The sequence below is a fragment of the Stigmatopora nigra genome, chromosome 12 (assembly GCF_051989575.1).
Source record: "Stigmatopora nigra isolate UIUO_SnigA chromosome 12, RoL_Snig_1.1, whole genome shotgun sequence".
In the NCBI taxonomy this organism is placed as follows: Eukaryota; Metazoa; Chordata; class Actinopteri; order Syngnathiformes; family Syngnathidae; genus Stigmatopora; species Stigmatopora nigra.
The window spans coordinates 2,222,538-2,240,430 of NC_135519.1; the positions used below are offsets into that span (position 1 = coordinate 2,222,538).

Below are 17,893 nucleotides of genomic sequence, written 5' to 3' on the forward strand. Positions count from 1 at the left end.
GAATCGTTTCGTGCGTAGTGTGCTTAGAGAGCACATTTGTGTTGTTGAGTTTTTGCTGTTTTATTTTCCAAAGAATATGTGAGTTTCCTTTGTCTTCTTTTTAATAGATTTTTTTAATAAAATAATTTCATTCATTTCCTTTTATTTTAAAGAATCGTTTGGCAGTCCGGCGACGAATTGTTCGTCAACGAAATGTTCGTCAATGAAATGTCCAGCAACGATATGTCTGTTCGACGAACTGTCCGCCGACGAAATGTCCGGTCACGGGTATTTACACCCACACTGCTAACTTAGCAAGTTCGCTGATGTGAATACAAACCAGTGAACTCTGATGCGAAGAAAACAGCTGGTCCAAGACCTCAGTGTTTGGGTGGTCTTGGTTTGTGTCTGCACAGTGGTGCGAACAAGTTCTGAAATCACACACCTTTTGGCATAAAATAGGCTTCCTTAGCCACAGGCATGATTTTTATACTTCCATATTTTCTCCTGACACTGTTTTGCACCAATCATTGAACAATGTTTGCACATGCGTGGGTTTCTTGTCAAGTCCTGGGTTCTTTGCAATGTGAAAATTAACCTCACCAAACGAAAGTGTCAACACTATACATACATTTAAAAGAACCGGCCAGGAGGGAACATGGAGGGGAGGTATAAAGGTGGAGACAGTACATTTGGAACTACTTTTCTCAACGTAAAAGGCACACTGCCAGATTTTTCACTTCGTAATGCATTTTCAGTCATAACAAGGATGATATTATGCATCAACCCATTTTAATTTAAATTACTAACTACTTGTATGTACACAATGCATTTCTTTGCTTTGTTAAGCATATAATTCAAACATGCAAAATTTATTTATATCCCATATGTCAGTTTACCATATATGAGCGTTACCTGGATACATACACAGAACTGATTTGTAATTGGCTAATTGCTACAGGGCATATCAGTCATGAAAGCAAAATCAAAACAATCCTTTGCAACTTTGCAAATGGGAAAATCAAGGCTTTATCATTGAGAACCAGGTTGGAACTATTTGCAAAAAAAAACAGTCTATTTAATGTCTAAGCCTAAGGCAATATATGGGACATTTAATTCATAATCAAAGTGTAATCTTACACATGGATCCTTCAAAGTTAAGGGAAATCAAAACCACAGTTTGCTTATGTTTTAAACTCCTGTGTAGATTACATATATCTGACATCGCTGCACTGGTAATTGCAATTTTTGCCTGATTCGCAGAGGTGATTCCTCCTAATTAGTATTACAAGGAGCACCACATAAGTCACCATATTCGTTTTGCTTCATAAATTGAGAGAGAGATGGTTGTTGTCGTCATGGTTACCCCAATAATTACGTAAAACGTGGATTTTCCCGGTGCGGGGAGTGTGCCATATGCTTAGGCCATCCATCAAAGACGCCAATGAAAATATGAACATCATGGTGGGTACAAGACTTCTGCTCGTAGAGCCAAATTTAGATCAAACACAAAGTAGATGGACAAGACTGTGTGTGTGTGTGTGTGTGTGTGTGTGTGTGTATGTGTATGTGTGTGTGTGTGTGTGTGTGTGTGTGTGTGTGTGTGTGTGTGTGTGTGTGTGTGTGTGTGTGTGTGTGTGTGTGTGTGTGTGTGTGTGTGTGTGTGTGTGTGTGTGTGTGTGTGTGTGTGTGTGTGTGTGTGTGTGTGTGTGTGTGTGTGTGTGTGTGTGTGTGTGTGTGATGGGTTGATCAGCCAGGGGTATGTATACATGGAAATGTGTTCATTCTAATAATTGTGACGTATAATTTATTTTCATGAAGCAATTTAGATGCTGTTGATATCGGGTGCTTTCCGAGTCACATGTACTGTAAATAAATATAGAACTGGCATGAATTTGGCAAAATGTGAATGCAAATTAACGTTTTGATGTTTGGGTGTGTGGCTGTGTGAGAAATACACACATCCTCGAGTGGTGTGAATGAGTGAGTGTCAAATTGCAAATTTTGGATAGACTGATGGAAGTGCAATGCACATATCAAGTTGTAAATAGTAATCATTATCAAGTATATGTATGACAGAAGTCTGAAATGAAATTGAGCAGGGAGAGTGGTAAAAACAAAACAAAAAAAACACAAGAGCGTGAATCACAGCTCGTAGTGTATGTATCACTGTTAACAATCACCTGGCATCTTTCATCCTCTTCAGCTGCCGACTCTCCCGAGAGGAGGTCGTGCGCCCCTGCCATCTGGCCCGCTTTCTGTCATTATTAAACGAGGAGGGGTTGGATCTGCGGGGGATGCCTACATACACAGTTAAATGAGTACGCAGACTCAATGCACACCTGAGCGGAAGAAAAGGAAACTACAGAAAAAGACCAAATATAAAAGTTTTAAATATTCTCTCTTTGGAATATCCAAGCAAGTAGAACAATGTTTGTTATTGATTTCTTAACAAAATTATTGTCTCATCACATCTCATTTTGTGAATCGCTTTATCCTCATTAGGGTCGCGGGGGTGCTAGACCCAATCCCAGCTGTTCCCGGGGCGGCGGCGGGGGACACCCTGAATCGGTCGCCAGCCGATCACAAGGGCACAAGGAGACGGACAACCATGCACACTAACACCCATTCCTAGGGGCAATTTAGAGTGTCCAATCAGCCTTCCATGCATGTTTTTGGAAAGTGGGAGGAAACCGAGGTACAGGGAAGAAACCCATGCAGGCCCGGGGAGAACATGCAAACTCTACGCAGATGGACATCTGAGTGGTTACCACATCCGTCCCACATCCGGTGTAGAATGTGCAAATTATCCCAGTGCCTGCCTGGGTTTCCTCCCGCATCCCAAAATCTTGCACAGTAGGCTGGTTGAGCACTCTAACTTCTTCTAGGTATTAGTGTGAGCATGAATGTTTGTTCATATCCGGTGCCCTGTGCTTGGCTGGCAACCAACTAAGTGTGTAGGGTCTAGCTACCATAACCATGGAAAATGCAAATATGAAACTCACTTCATGTAAAACTCATCACTTTACATTGCAAAGTTTGTACCAAAGTAGACCGAGAAAACCATAACGTTAAAATTTGAAATCTCTAACAAAACAACATATAAAACATTCCATGGCGGCATAATTATGGCATATTTATTTATTTACTTATCTATAATCTACTTTATTTATTTGTAAGTCTGCAATTTATTTTCCTGTGTCTGTGTTTTCACCTCCTTGCAACCGCAACAAAGTGAATTTCCCGCGGGATGTATAAAAATTAATCTAATGTAATCTGTATAGCAACTTTTACTTCCACGGGACGTGAATTTTATCACAATAAATCTTTACCTTGATCAAACCTCCTTCTCACCCAACCCAACACACATGCATCTCAAGTGCATATGTGCCAGATTCATCTTAATGTGCCAGCCATGCTCTTGCATATTCATAAAAATATGACATGACTGTCGCTCCACATGGGAATTTATGGCTTTTCCTCAACCAAGCAAATGGAGGAGGTGTGGATGTGATGAGGGTGGTGGGGCGCAACAGAGGCGGGATCTGAATATTTGATCATGTGAGCACTCTACGGGACATTTACCATCAGCTGTGCTATTATAAACACAATAAAGCAGGCGTCCAATGAAAAAGGCTTCTCTTGTTCTTCCCAGAGATGTTTTTGGTTCACAAACTGCAAAAGAGTACAACAGTGGTTATCATATCTGCCTCACCAGTTGGAGGTTTGGGGTCAAAACCCCTCTCTACATGTTGAATACTCACCATTGTTGACTTTTGTTCGTCACACTTGTGCTTTGGTTTTCCTTCATCTAAGGCCTTCAGCGTTTCCTTTGCCAGTGAAACGTCTACCAGGATTCAGCTTGATAGCCATCCATCCGTTCCATCTAACGGGAAGCTTGGGGAAGAATCCCAGCTTGGAGACTGACTTGGCTCGAAGTGCTCCTCTTCAGAGAAGCCACATTTTAGCCGTCACCCATTAGCCTGAGGCTTTTGGCACACTATAAGATGGAGACAGCATTGGGATTATCAGGGGGATACGATCCAGTTCAGATCTCCAAGCAGTATACAGTAAATAAATGATCAAACTCAGAAAACAGGAGATGATGGCAATTAAACTACGACTGCTACAAAATATTTTTTGATACTTGATTAATCCAGATTATTTTAGTCGACTAATCGGCTCATATATCAGTCAACGAAAATAACAATTTGGAAGATTTTGAGATTACCGATGTCTCCAAATGATTCTTCAGTTATCCAAATAATTGTTGAGTAATTTAATAAGCAATTAGGTGATTTATTATGCTAGCCCTAATCTCTACTCTAACAAGGGTGATGAATGAGTTATGATTGACACCTTAGAGATGCATTGCTTCAAGGCTTGACAGGAGTTATTATTTGTTTACTTATCTTCTTGGAAAACTGGCGTTCACCCAACACCCTCTTCTTCCAGACCTACACTTGTCCTGATCCCCCGACGATGAGATCCCCAATTTAACTCGTCATAAACACCAGCAGCTGGTCGGGCAAGCAGCCACGCATTCTTGACTTTTTTGGGGAGCGACGCAAAGCCTGCGCGTAAAGAAATTTTGCACAATTAGCTTCTTAATTGGCTATAAACAAGCCAGGTGTCACTGAAGGTGGTAGAGACACAAGAGAGTTGCTGGAAAAGACCCAAAAGCTGCACAGGCCTCACAGTGAATCGCTCAGGAGTCATGCAGAAGAAGCTGTGTGCCAAAAACGGGTGGGAAAGGCGCCCCCGGAAGGTTTTATAGGCGTGACTGCTACGCACAGAACAATTATTATTATGAGGAAAAAAATAGTTATTTATGAGATGCCTCGTGGTATAAAGGTTCACTCGCCTGACTTCGGTGCAGGCAGGTGTGGGCTCGATTCCCGCTCGTGGTGGTATGATTGTGAGTGCGTATGGTTTATGGTTAAAAGCATAGCCGATGGTGGGGTGGTTCCTCTGCCTGACTTTGGTGTGGGCAGTTAGGGTTTGATTTCCATCCGGTGGCAGTGCAATTGTCAGAGTGAGTGGCCGTCTGTCTCTCTGTGTTCCCTACGGCTGGCTGGCGACCAGTCCAGGGCAGGGGTGGGAAAACTATTCCACAAAGGGCCGCAGTGAGCGCTGGTTTTCATTGCAACCCATAAAAAGGCCACCTTTTCACCTATCTGGTGTCCTGCAAGTGCAATCAGCGGAGTGGAGTCAGGTGCCTCTTGTTTTCCGCAGAAATATCTTTGGTTCAAGAGCCTTTGCTGGATCAGTTGCAACAAAAACCTGCACACACAACGGCCCTCGAGGACCCGTTTTCCCACCCCTGGTCTAGGGTATAGTCTGCCGAAGTCAGCTGGGTTAGGCTCCAGCATCCCCTGCAACTGCTTTCAAGATTGCGCTGCATGTAGGGAAGATGAATGAATGAATGAACATTATTCATGTCTTTTTTATATTAAAGACTAAAGTTTTACCATTTATTTAAATATTTTTGATCAAGTGCTATTGCCTGATTACCTTCTTGCACTTCTTCCTTTATTCCTTTATCTAAAAATATTAATAAAAATATATATAAATAAAAATGGTACCAAACATTTATTTTTCATTTCATAAAGGGGCATCTTAAATATTTTCGACTGCTTTCACCTTTTTATTATGTAATATTCTGATATGTTCACCCTTATAGTGTGAATTCACAGCAATTGGCAATACATATACAATACTATATTGATAATACAAATACAATATTTTATTGATAATACATATACAATACTATATTGATAATACATATACAATACTATGTTGATAATACATATACAATACTATATTGATAATTGTAGAAGGACTTAACACGTCCATATGCTTGGGCTTCCCAAATACAATTAATCTTTTAAAACGTTGAAGTGGAGGTGTTTCCCGACACTCAAATGTATAAAAATACTAAAACTAAACTAAAAAAAGCATATTTATCTATTACACTGCTTACTTTTCCATTCGCTTTGTTTTGAACCTCTCAACTTCCGTACAACATCACAAGTGAACATGGCGGCGCGCGTGAAATCAAACGACTGAGGAGGAAAAAATCCACTGCAAACATTTGTCCTCGCCCATCAGAATCGTTTCAAATTGACAAATAACAGAAATGTTGATCAGGATTAAGGTCGATCTAATCAGTTTAACCCACCATGTCCGACCCAAGTGCGCTGTCCCCCGTTGCCACTTCATCATCAGTCCTCGACACTAACGGGTCTCCGTCTAGAATTGATCACAGAAAATGTCAGGAAAAGAAGAACCTCGACGTTCCGTCAACGACGTCTTGCAAAGGTGAACACTGACAACTTGTTGCTCTTTTGTTTCACAAACTTTTTGCTATTTTGTTTCACAAACATTTTGAATAACGCTATCTCTAACATGGGCAGAAGAGTCCACGACGTAGGATTATTTAACAGTAATGCTTTACTTGCATCAGTTTTATCTACCCTTTCAATTTCCTTAACACATTTTAACAAATAACCCTAACTAATAAAATAAAAAAGATACTAGTTTTTCCTTTGTTTGTTCTCCTTTTAGGATTTTGATTTGGTACAAACACCTGTTATTTTCCAACATATTATAACTGCCACAGAAGCAATGTAAAGAAATGTCTGTTTAAATAACTAAATAAAAAAAATGCGTTAAAAATTATAGTAGATCTTTACTGTAGGGCTGCCATAATTGATCAACAAGTTAAGGCTTATACATTATCAACAGCACTTAATAGCTAATTAATTGGGTAAAATCCACAGTAGGGGTCCCCAAACCGGTTACCGGGGGCCGCAGTGGGAGCAGGTTTTTGTTCCAACCGATCCAGCACAAGTACTTTGACCAATGAGATTTCTGCAGGAAACAAGAGACACCTGACCGCAATCCACTGATTGCACTTGTAGGACACCAGATTGGTAAAATCGGGTCCTCTTTATCGATTGAAAAGCAGCACCTACTGCAGCCCTTTGTGTAATAGTTTTGAGACCACTGTTCTACCCGGTGGGGTGAGAGGTTAGCGCGTGGGCCTCACAGCTCTTGGGTCCTGGGCTCAAGTCTAGCTCGGTCCACCTGTGTGGAGTTTACATGTTGTCCCTGGGGCTGCGTGGGTTTCCTCCGGGTACTCCGGTTTCCTTCCACATTCCATGTGTGCATGGTTGTTCGTCTCCTAGTGCCCTGCGATCAGCTGGTCACTGATTCAGGGTGTCTCCCGCTTCTGTCCAGGAGACAGTTGGGATTGATACCTGTACGGCCCGGTGCTCATAGATATATTTATATCATAGATTTATTTTAAGGAGATGCGGCGAGAAATCATAAGTTGTCTTCCGCATACACGGCCACCAGGCTGTCTTGTATGCTCTTATCTCATTTTTTTCTCGTATCTCAAGGTAAATATTTGATCCGAGATTTTTTTTCCTCGTATATCAAATTTCTCGTATGTTGGGGCACTTGTATGTTAAGGTGTAACAGTATTCCATAGATGGAAAAATTCTTAACCAGAAATATTGCACAAATCCTCTTTTTGGAGCCTGTGACTAGAACGCGGGTGGCCAACTCCAGTCCCCGAGAGCTGCTATCTGGTCTGTTTTCCATATTTCTCTCCACCACCACACCTGAATCAAATGATCAACTCATCAGCAAGCTGTGTAGAAACTTGATACCGATCCCGATTATTTGAATTAGGTGTGTTGGTGGAGGGAGATATGAAAAACAAAGTAGATAGCGGCTCTGGAGGACCAGAGTTTGCTATGCCTGAACTAGCAAATATTCATACTATTATTATTTATTTTTTCACAATAAAATTCACAAATAAAGATGGGCAAATCAGTAAATATCTGTTGACTTCCATCAAAGCCGCTAATTATCTTTGCAGTAAATACAAATTTTACATTAATAGTGTTTTTTTAATACGATGATACACTTGTGCATAGTCACAAAAAGTTATAGTCTAACTATCGTCACTGATGATTTGCACATTTCTATCTAAAATGTAAAACTGAGTTTAATATAAAAGTAGTGTCATTTCCAGTATAGGAGCCGATTCATCGACTCATCACAAACAATCATTTGTGACACCCTGACTGTGCTGTATATGATTGTGATTTGTATTCAACATTTGGTTTCTATTAAGAATTGCAGAGTCCTCCACACCGAGGTTACAGCAGACCTTTTGAACTGAATCATGGGTATTCTCCAGGTGATGTGGACCCGACCCAAGACATTGTCTGGGACTCCACGTCACCCACACATCCAGGTAAATCATCATTTACTACCACATTGTCTACATTTGTGTAAATCATCTTTCTTTCAGGGGGACTGCTGAAAAATGTCCAACACATAGAAATAGCAGACATTGTCAATCGCATTGCGCCAAAGGTGAACTGTTTTTCTGTTTAAAAAATGGTTTTGTTAAGTTTTCATGCATAATCACCTTTTTTGCATTTTACAGGAGACAAAAACACAAGGGTCACGGTCAGCTCTCTGGCATTGGATCGGTGACAGTCCCACATCATTGACGCCTGAGAGACCTAAAACCAGATTGAGAAAGAAATCCATTCGGTGAGTTCCTAACCGACGCAGGCAGTGATAGACTTTCGGTCCAGGGCCCGGTCTCAATGGCAAACAGTCAGTTAATAGTGAGTTCTCCAGGCAGAACGGTGTGGATGACCTCATAAAATTGGCGCGGCAGTTTGACAAGTACATGGAGCAGGACAAGGAGGCGTCAATGCAGCCAAGTGAAAATTATAACCATGAAATCAACAAATCCCCAGCAGAAACGTCGTCTTCACTTAACCAAACTGAGGCTGAGCTGAGACCCCTTTTTGACTCATCCACTCAGAAAGTCAGCGGAGGCCTCAGCCCAACTTCCACCAAATCCTCTCAGGATCAAAGTCAGGTCAGGAAGCTCACTTCCGGTCCCAAGAATATCAATGACGACTTTGACGACGACTGGGAGAATGATGGCATGCTCGACGATCCTTCTTTGCTGGCCATGATACATAATCCTGACCCAAGCGCTGGTCCGGTTCGGCGTTCTTCTCGGGGCAGCGTGCGGGAATTGTGTCCAAAAGTCAAGCCCACTCTCAGAAGCACTTTCAAATTGAACCCCAAGCCTCATTTACAGTGCCCCAAAATAGAAATTTCCGACTGGGATGACTGTGCAGACGATGTGCTCTTTTACCAAGCATGCGACAATTTGGAGAGTCTCTCACAAACGACTGAAAGCACCACCACACCTCTCCCTATCAGTCAAATGTCGCCCGCTATCAGGAAGTCACCACGTGGTTTTATTCGTTCCAATTCATTGCCGGGGAAAACTGTGAAGACCCACCAAGAGTCGAACCATGCGATGTCTAGGAGTCTCCCAGCTGCTGAATCATCGCAGGTGGCCATCAAGAGAAGCGTGGGCAATACGAGGGACAAGAACAGAAAAGGTATGTTTGGTAATTGTTCACAATAAACAACTGGAAGACATTTTACAGACTAAATTGATTAATCGTTAGCATAGATCAACCGATTATTGGCACCGATATTTATACATTTGACGTACAGTCGTACCTCTACTTACAAATGCCTCTAGGTATGAAATATTCACGTTACGAAACCTTTTGAGAAGCAAATGAGTGCCTCAAGATACAAAAACGTAAAAAAGAATTCTGTGTCCATTATTTTATTGTGAAATTGTCACGAATGCATTGCTTCTTGCTTGACAATTTCACTACACTACGGGGTTCTCATTGGCTGTCTGACAACAGATAAATATTCAGAACTTTCAGACTTTGTGGAAAAAACATTCTGAAAAAGTGGTCACGAGCCGTGTGATTGCCCACTTTGACGATGTGTGTGTTGTGCGTTTTAGAAATATTATTAAGTCCTCAAAGGCTATTGTCTTCAGATCGATTTTTCTCAAAACATCTGTCAACAAGGAGTGCCAAAGTAATCGAAATAATCCCAAACAGGTAAGAAGCAGTGGCGATCAATAAAATGGGTGAAAAATTTGATGCCAAAGAAATCATGAGATTAAATGTTCAGTGGAACCCTGTTTTGAAATTTTAATTTGATGTTTGTTAGATGTGTTCTTGTCCTCTCTGTCCCCATTGTCTAACGTTGTCCTTTGATGGTTTATTGCTTATTATTGAATATATATACGAATATAAAAACGAGAAATCTGAACATTTATCCCGTATTTATTTTCTTTTTTGCTGATGCAGCGTTAGTCACCAACCCGATGGCGGCCAAATGCTCTGCGATGGAAATCGAACGCAAGAAACAAGAAGCGTTAGCCAGGAGGCGTCAGAGGATGCAAAACACACATAAACTATAGAGAACATGCAAAGACTCCATCATGCTGCTAATGGCAAAGTCACAGAGGTCACCATTATAAGATATTTGTTAGATTTCTCTCAGCTATGTTTACAAATTTTCAGTTCAACGGTTTCACAAATGTTTTGATATCTGTGACAGTACAGGAAATAATGTTATACCTTTCAACGACACTATGTACATTTTGTGCCAGTGCAACATTTTCATTTGTTCTGTTTACACTTTGAAGGAGTTTTCATAATAAATGGATGTGGCCGACACATACGTCTTTTTTATGTATGATACTCTCTTTTTCACTACTAAGGATTTATTTTTTTCCCGTTTTTGTTTATTTTGGGAAATTGGGCGTGTAAAGTTTAAACTTCTGCTCATCCCAGGTCGGTTTCGTAGGTTCAGCAGGGAAGCCCACACTTCCCTCTTCCCAGCCACCTCATCCAGCTCTTCTAAGAGTATTTCAAGGCATTTCAGCGCCAGCCGGGAGACATAGTCTCCCTAACGTGTCCTGGGTCGGCTAAATGTGCTCACCAAACTCCTCCCATGTCTGGATTTTTGCTTTAGATACCACCCTTCATGCCAATTGGCCAACCAGTACCTAGCAGCTGCCTCCAGAGTCCCGCAGTCCAAAAAAGCCCAATAGAACTTCTTCACCAGCATCTCTTACTGCCGGTGTCCACCAGCTGGTTCTGTGGTTTACCGCCACGACAGGCACTGACCTCTTTATAGTTCCACAAATGTTCTGAAAATCTTTATTTTTGCCTCTGCTTGAATGTTGTTCGACTTTTCACACATGTACATTGTATTCTCACATTAAGATTTTTCATTGGAGTTTCACTATAGTGAGGATCAGATTAACATTCTGTTCATAAACACATGTTGATTTACTTTTTCCCACTTGTATCTTATGCTTCCTTGATGTAATTTCCCCCCATTTCTTTATGTCACTGTTCTGACAAAACGTGGATGTCACTCACGTGCAGATGTTTCCGAGTCCACCCTGACACCTGTTTTATTCAGGCATCATTTGATAGACCCAAATAGTAAGTTGGTGAAACATGGGGAATCATTTTAATTTGATGTATCACAGTGTTCACTTTTGTGAGCCCTACTACAGGCCTCCTTAGTCTTCTTACCAGGTGTTTTTAGGCTATTCAATCTTCCGTAAATCCCAACGTGGAGACATTTGCCGCATCATCAAAAGACTTTCAGTTTTATGAACACCATTATGCTTTACTCAGATTCATTTCCATTATCTGATGTAGGGAACAGGTGTGTGGATGGGACATAAATTGTCATTCAGCAGCAGGTCATCAGTGACGTTATTGGCTTGACTTGAACTTTTTTTTCAATCCTGACGGTGATGAACATCCTCTGCCTTTGGACTAGGAGGGCTGATAACAATCATTTGCCGAAATACCCTTTATCTTTTCTTGTAGTTCAAGTCAGTCCATCCTCATGTTTTGCACACTCAAAGACACACGTTCACACAGGCAGAAAGCTGTCAGTGCCGTTAAATGACCCGTGACGGCTTTCACAGCGCGTGTCATTAGGCAGCTTCAGATTTGTTTCAACAGTGCTTCACCTGGGGGCTTCATTCACGGGCTCCCAGGTATGACAACACTCCCTTGCAAAATTCCCCCTACTCCCACCTTTTGAAATTTTGGGAGGGGTTGACTGATCTTAATCACTTTGATGAATAGATGCATTTTTGTCCTTTTTAACTACAATAAGTCCTCGGTTTACGATGTCCTTGGACTACAACGGTTCAGAAAATGAGATGAGAAAATCTGAAAATCCACGCTGAAACTTGTAACCGGAAGCCCCTCTTGCTACTAGGACTCGGCACTGAAGAAAATTTTAATATATCTATTTTTTAATTTGAATGTCGCAGTCATCTCCAGTCCACATTAACCGATATTCATACATACATACATACATACATACATACATACATACATACATACATACATACATACATACATACATACATACATACATACATACATACATACATACATACGTACGTACGTACGTACGTACGTACGTACGTACGTACGTACGTACGTACGTACGTACGTACGTACGTACGTACGTACGCACGCACGCACGCACGCACGCACGCACGCACACACACACACACATACATACACACACACACACACATACATAAACACATACATATACATATATAAATATATATATATTTATATATACACCGTAAAACCTATTTGAACGGCACCTCTAATAAAACGGCACTTTGAGGGAAAAATTTAAAAATAGAACGACACCCTCTAATTGAACGTCACTACGGGGGAAAGTTTGAAAAATAGAGCGGCATGCCGGTGAAATTGTGATTTTACAGATCATCTGTTCTTCTATGTTTGGCAAGCACCTTCTTGAATGGGAATCATACCGTTGTCACATTAGCAATGCCACCAAGAAGCAATTGAAGCTCCAGATTGATGTGGCCGTGATTCCGGGAAGCTCCACCACAATCATAAAGGCCCCCGACGACTACTGGAATGCCCCATTCAAGGCCGAAGTCCGATAGTTCTACGCGAACTGGATGTTGCGCGGCGAGAACAGCTACACCAAATCCGGCAACATGCAAGCACCAACAATGAAATAATATTTGAAATGGATCATCTGCCAAAGGATCTATTCTTCAAGTCGTTCAAGGGATGTGGACTGACCATCGTTCTTGACGGCAATAAGGATTGCCATATCCATTGTTTCATTTATGAAGTTTGGTTCTTTTATGACTTTATTATGGGTTAAGATAAAAAGTGATCAAATCTGCTGGGTCAAAAATATACATACAGAAACACAATTTTGGTGACTTAGAAAGTTGTGTCAGTGAAATGAGCTTCAGAGCATGGCCTCTTAACTAATTGTGAGTGATTATGAGTGACTACAGCTGGTGACTTCTCTGAGGCCTTTTAATTAGGGCTAATTGGATGCAAATGCCCACAAACGCTACAATGGGAAAGTCAAAGGCGCTCAGCATGGATCACAAAAAGCAAATCCTTGACTTGAACATGTCAGGAAAGTCACTTGAAACACACCAAAAAGCATATCTGCCAAGGATTAGAAGCTGTTGGAACACAGGTGTCAGTGTCCACAGTCAAGTGTGTTTTGCATCTCCATGGACTGAGAGGCTGCCATGCAAGAAGGAAGCCCTTGCTCCAAAAGCGCCACCATAAGGCTCGACTAAAGTTTGCCCAGCAATATGTTTGGAGGACAAAAGGTGAGGCCTTTAACCCCAAGTACACCATGCCTACCATCAAGCACGGTGGTGGTAGTATTATGCTGTGGGGCTGTTTGCTGCCAATGGAACTGGTGCTTTACAGAGAGTAAATGGGATAATGAAAAAGGAGGATTACCTTCAAATTCTTCAAGATAACCGAAAGTCATCAGCCCAATGATTGGGTCTTGGGCACAGTTGGGTGTTCCAACATAACAATGACTCCAAACACACATCGAAAGTGGTAATGGAATGGCTAAATCAGGCTAGACTTAAGGTTTTTGAATGACCATCCCAAAGTCCTGACTTGAACCCCATCGAGAACTTGTGGACAATTCTGAAGACACAAGTCCATGTCAGAAAGCCATCAAATTTAACTGAACTGCACCAATTCTGTCTAGAGGAGAGGTGAAAGATTCAACCAGAAGCTTGTGGATGGATACCAAAAGCGCCTAATTGAAATGAAAGGGACATTTACCAAATATTAGCACTGCTGTATTTATATTTTTGACCCAGCAGATTTGATCACTTTTTTTCTGTTCACCCATAATGAAGTCATAAAAGTACCAAACCTCGTGAATATTTTTTGTGACAAAGAAGTATCTGTTCCAATCAGTTGTAGAAGTAACTGGAAACTCAATAGAGGCATGGCATTATGTCCTTCACAAGTGTAAGTAAACTTTTGAACGCTCATGCTTGTATTTTCACCTATACGAACACAGTATTTACTACATTAAATTAATATTTAAACTGTTTGTCTTTCACTTTTGCTTCAGTGTGCAGAATACTCCAAACAGTTTTCCTATCTCAAGTCTGTGGTTCCAAGACAAGGCAAAAAAAATCAATAGCACTGGTCATATCTAAAACAAATCTGTAGAAATTAAAGTTGCTTGTCTCACCAATCTCACATATTTACATTTTTTTGCAATTTATGCATAATTTTCTCAGTTTTTATTATACTTGTGTTCTGTTCAGTCCATTAACTCTTTTCCAAGTATTAGTTGGTACTCGAGTAGCTGGAGCTTGTTCAGACTTTCTCGAGCAGCCTGTTACTCCAGAGTTAGGAAAGAGGAGGAAAAAAACATTATTTGTACGTACGTACACAACATTATAATTTACAAGTTTTTAATGGTGCAAATGTCTGGCGAACAAGGCATTTGAAGGTCAACGTCACCCAGACAAAACCGATAAGACAGACGCGTCAGATCCAAAAAATCTTGTTATTCCAAACTAAATCACAGCTTTGGAATGGTAGGGGAGTTGCGGCAAAACATCTCTTTGGGAAGGATTTACGATCCTGAGTGAATAGTTTCACGTTGTGTTCTGCGGCGGGGATTTTTTGAGGGCCATCCCATATTGATGCGCAGGCATGGCCACGCTTTATTAAGCGTGCTGATAAGGCCACGTCAACGAGCATTCCTGCAGTTAATATCTGCCAACACCTTTGTGCTAGAATGACTTTGGCCTTAAAGCCGTTCCTCGGTCTTTAATAGTCAGCGTGGGATGGAATGGAGTGTTGACAGCTTTAGGCCGAGGTCATTTGGTTGCTCTACGGTGACACGTTCAAGATTTTTTGAAAAGGACAAATGAGCAGCAGATGCAGACCGGAGAATTAATGTTTCCTGGCTATGGCTGGTCACCGTAAGTGACGGCAATAGAGGTCCAATCTGTTTGAATGGTGAGGGCAGGCAGCAAGAGAAGTCTAAGCTTAATTTTTTTTCACAAATATTGTACTTCTAATTCGAACTCATTTTTTTTACCTTCCATTTTGTTATTACTACTCCCGGAAATGAATTTAAAAAAATTTACACCGGGTTTCTGTTCCTGACATATTCACCAAATATTTTTGTGCAGATTTTTGTTGATGGTATATTTTGATAATTTAATAATATAAATGAATAAATGTTTTCTCCAGTGTTTAATAGTCGTTAAAAAATACTACCTATTTTCTTAAAATGTTATTTGAAATTAACGAAACTGGTGATCTATCTACCAATTTAGCATCTGAAATGAATGCGAGAATTTTCTTCCGGTGGCGCGAGTGGTTAGCGCTAGGGTCCTGGGTTCAAATTCAGAATACGTCCACCTGTGTGGAGTTTGCATGTTCTCCCCGGGCCTGCATGGGTTTCCTCTGGGTACTCCAGTTGCCTCCCAAATCCAAAAACATGCAACTTCAACAGGGAAGACCAGACTTCCCTCTCCCCAGCCACTTCATCGAGCTCTAAAGATGTTCGCATCTCCTCCTGGATGGCTATGCTTCTCACCTTATCACAAAGGGAGAGTCAGGACAGCCGGTGGAGGAAAATCATTTTAGCCGCTTGTATCTGGAATCTTATTCTTTCAGTCACGACCCACAGCTCGTGACCAATAGAAAAAGGTTAGGAACGAAGATCAACCATTAAATAGAGAGCTCCTACTTCACTACAACGGAACGATGCAAGGTCTGCATGACTGTAGCACTGATCCGTTTGTCAATCTCCCACTCCATTTTTCCCTCACTTGTGAACAAGACCCCCAGAGACTTAAACTCCTCAACTTGAAGAAGGACCTCAACCCAGACCCAGATAGGGCATGCTACAATTTCCCGACTGAGGACCATAATCTCAGATTCAGGAGGTGTTGATTTTCAACCTGACTACTTCACGCTTGGTTGCAAATCGTTCCAGTGAGAGTTGAAGATCAATGATGAAGCCAACAGAATGACATTATTAGCAAAAAGAAAGGTTGCAATAATGAGGTCACCAAAACGGACCCTCTCAACATTAGGGATGCGTCCAAATAAAAGTTATGAACAGAATTGATGAAATAGTGAAGCCCTGGCGAAGTCCAACTCCTACTGGAAACAAATCCGATTTCCCAGCAGCTACACGCACCAGTCCCTGAAATCAGTCATACAGGACCCGGACCCCACATTTCAGGGATTCTGGTACCCCATCCTCCTGGAGTAACCCCCAAAATATTCCCCAAGGAACACGTTCTAACCTCTTCTCCTTTGAATGAGACATTAACAAAATTCTACATCAATTGTTGAAACTATTGTTTGCATTCATTTTTTATTTCTTTTATTTGACTTTTATTTCTAATTTCCAACTTTCTGGGTATCTCATTGCTAAGGCAAAATTAAATGGTGGAAAGTGGCTTAGTCATATTTCCCCGTGATGTTGGCCCACAGACAGAAAAGACAAGAAGAACAAATGAATAAATAAACAGTGTCGACAAAGCAAGGCCCTCCGCCCCCCTTCCCCCATTCGAGGATAACAGGGGCTCGCTCCCAAGTCAAATAAGATGAGCCGAGGCAAATGTATCGACTCCAATGAGCAACTAAAGAAGCTGCTGCTTTCGAGGGAAGAAAAGAAGAAATTAAACATTTCCATCAAAGATTTTGCTCCCGGGGCTGTAGAATTTCTCTACAAAGTGTTGCTTTAAAAGAGCTTTTCAAGTAAGCAAGTCATTAGGGGAATTTGCTCACCCATACGTATTATTTTATTTGTTAGGAGCACCATGTCCATTATTTAGAATACACACAATTATTGCTGCTGTTGGGCAGTTGTTTTGAATGTATTTGTAGTTGCATAATCCAAAAAGATCTAATTTTCTCTCATTTCTTCACATCCAGTTTTTGAATTATGAAGACCTGTTTTCTTGAGACATACTGGTCATTTCCCATGTGCTTATTTATTTATATATTTTTTCAAACCACACTAACACTAATGTTAACAGCCCAACCAATGAATGTCTCACCTTCCAATACCATGCAAATAGCCCATTTGGGTGGTATTCGCCCAATTTGGCACAAGTATGAAGTCCTTTGAAACTAATTTATTTGTGATAATGTTACATGAGCTGTATTTTACATGTACAGAAAAATCACACTAATGCTGGATGCAGGAGATAAGGACTTTGACGGATTTGTCAATGTTTGGGCACAAATTAATGGGAGTGAACTGTTATATTACTACAATAAAGAAAGTATAAAAACATACGCTAGTATTTTAGTGTGGGTTTCATGCCATATTTTAGCATGTGTATTATGTTTCAACATGCATGCACTACCGTATGTTGCGCCCTATAACAAGGAGCATCTTATGTAAGTGTTAAATACAGAAATGGCACCAATTTGGACAGCGGCTTTTCAGACACTGCACCTTATTGGCGTGAAAATATGTTGTGTTAAAAAAAGCAGTCTGCCGTTGACTTTTTTTCATTCATTCATTTTTTGAATCACTTTATACAGTCGTGGGGGGTGCTGGAATCTATTTCAGCTGACTCCAGGCCAGGAGCGAGGGATACCCTATATCGGTGGCCAGCCGATCTCAGACACAAGCAGACGGA

General features: G+C 41.0%; 1 protein-coding gene across 1 annotated transcript; it reads left to right on the top strand.

The window, feature by feature from the left end:
- The first annotated feature begins 5,980 nt into the window (after positions 1-5,980).
- Positions 5,981-10,580, top strand: etaa1b (ETAA1 activator of ATR kinase b). The gene is made up of 6 exons (XM_077729796.1): positions 5,981-6,300; positions 8,129-8,251; positions 8,309-8,373; positions 8,447-8,556; positions 8,647-9,431; positions 10,209-10,580. Exons 1-6 carry the CDS (start codon positions 6,162-6,164, stop codon positions 10,319-10,321), a joined length of 1,335 nt encoding a protein of 444 aa, XP_077585922.1. The 5' UTR covers positions 5,981-6,161; the 3' UTR covers positions 10,322-10,580.
- Positions 10,581-17,893: the final 7,313 nt, after the last annotated feature.

Bases quoted from the DNA above. Each gene is read 5' to 3' on its own strand.
- etaa1b (XM_077729796.1), top strand. From the start codon at position 6,162: ATGTCCGACCCAAGTGCGCTGTCCCCCGTTGCCACTTCATCATCAGTC. The intron at 8,374-8,446 runs GTGAACTGTTTT...TGCATTTTACAG, and splicing joins TCAATCGCATTGCGCCAAAG to GAGACAAAAACACAAGGGTC. The intron at 8,557-8,646 runs GTGAGTTCCTAA...TGAGTTCTCCAG, and splicing joins TTGAGAAAGAAATCCATTCG to GCAGAACGGTGTGGATGACC.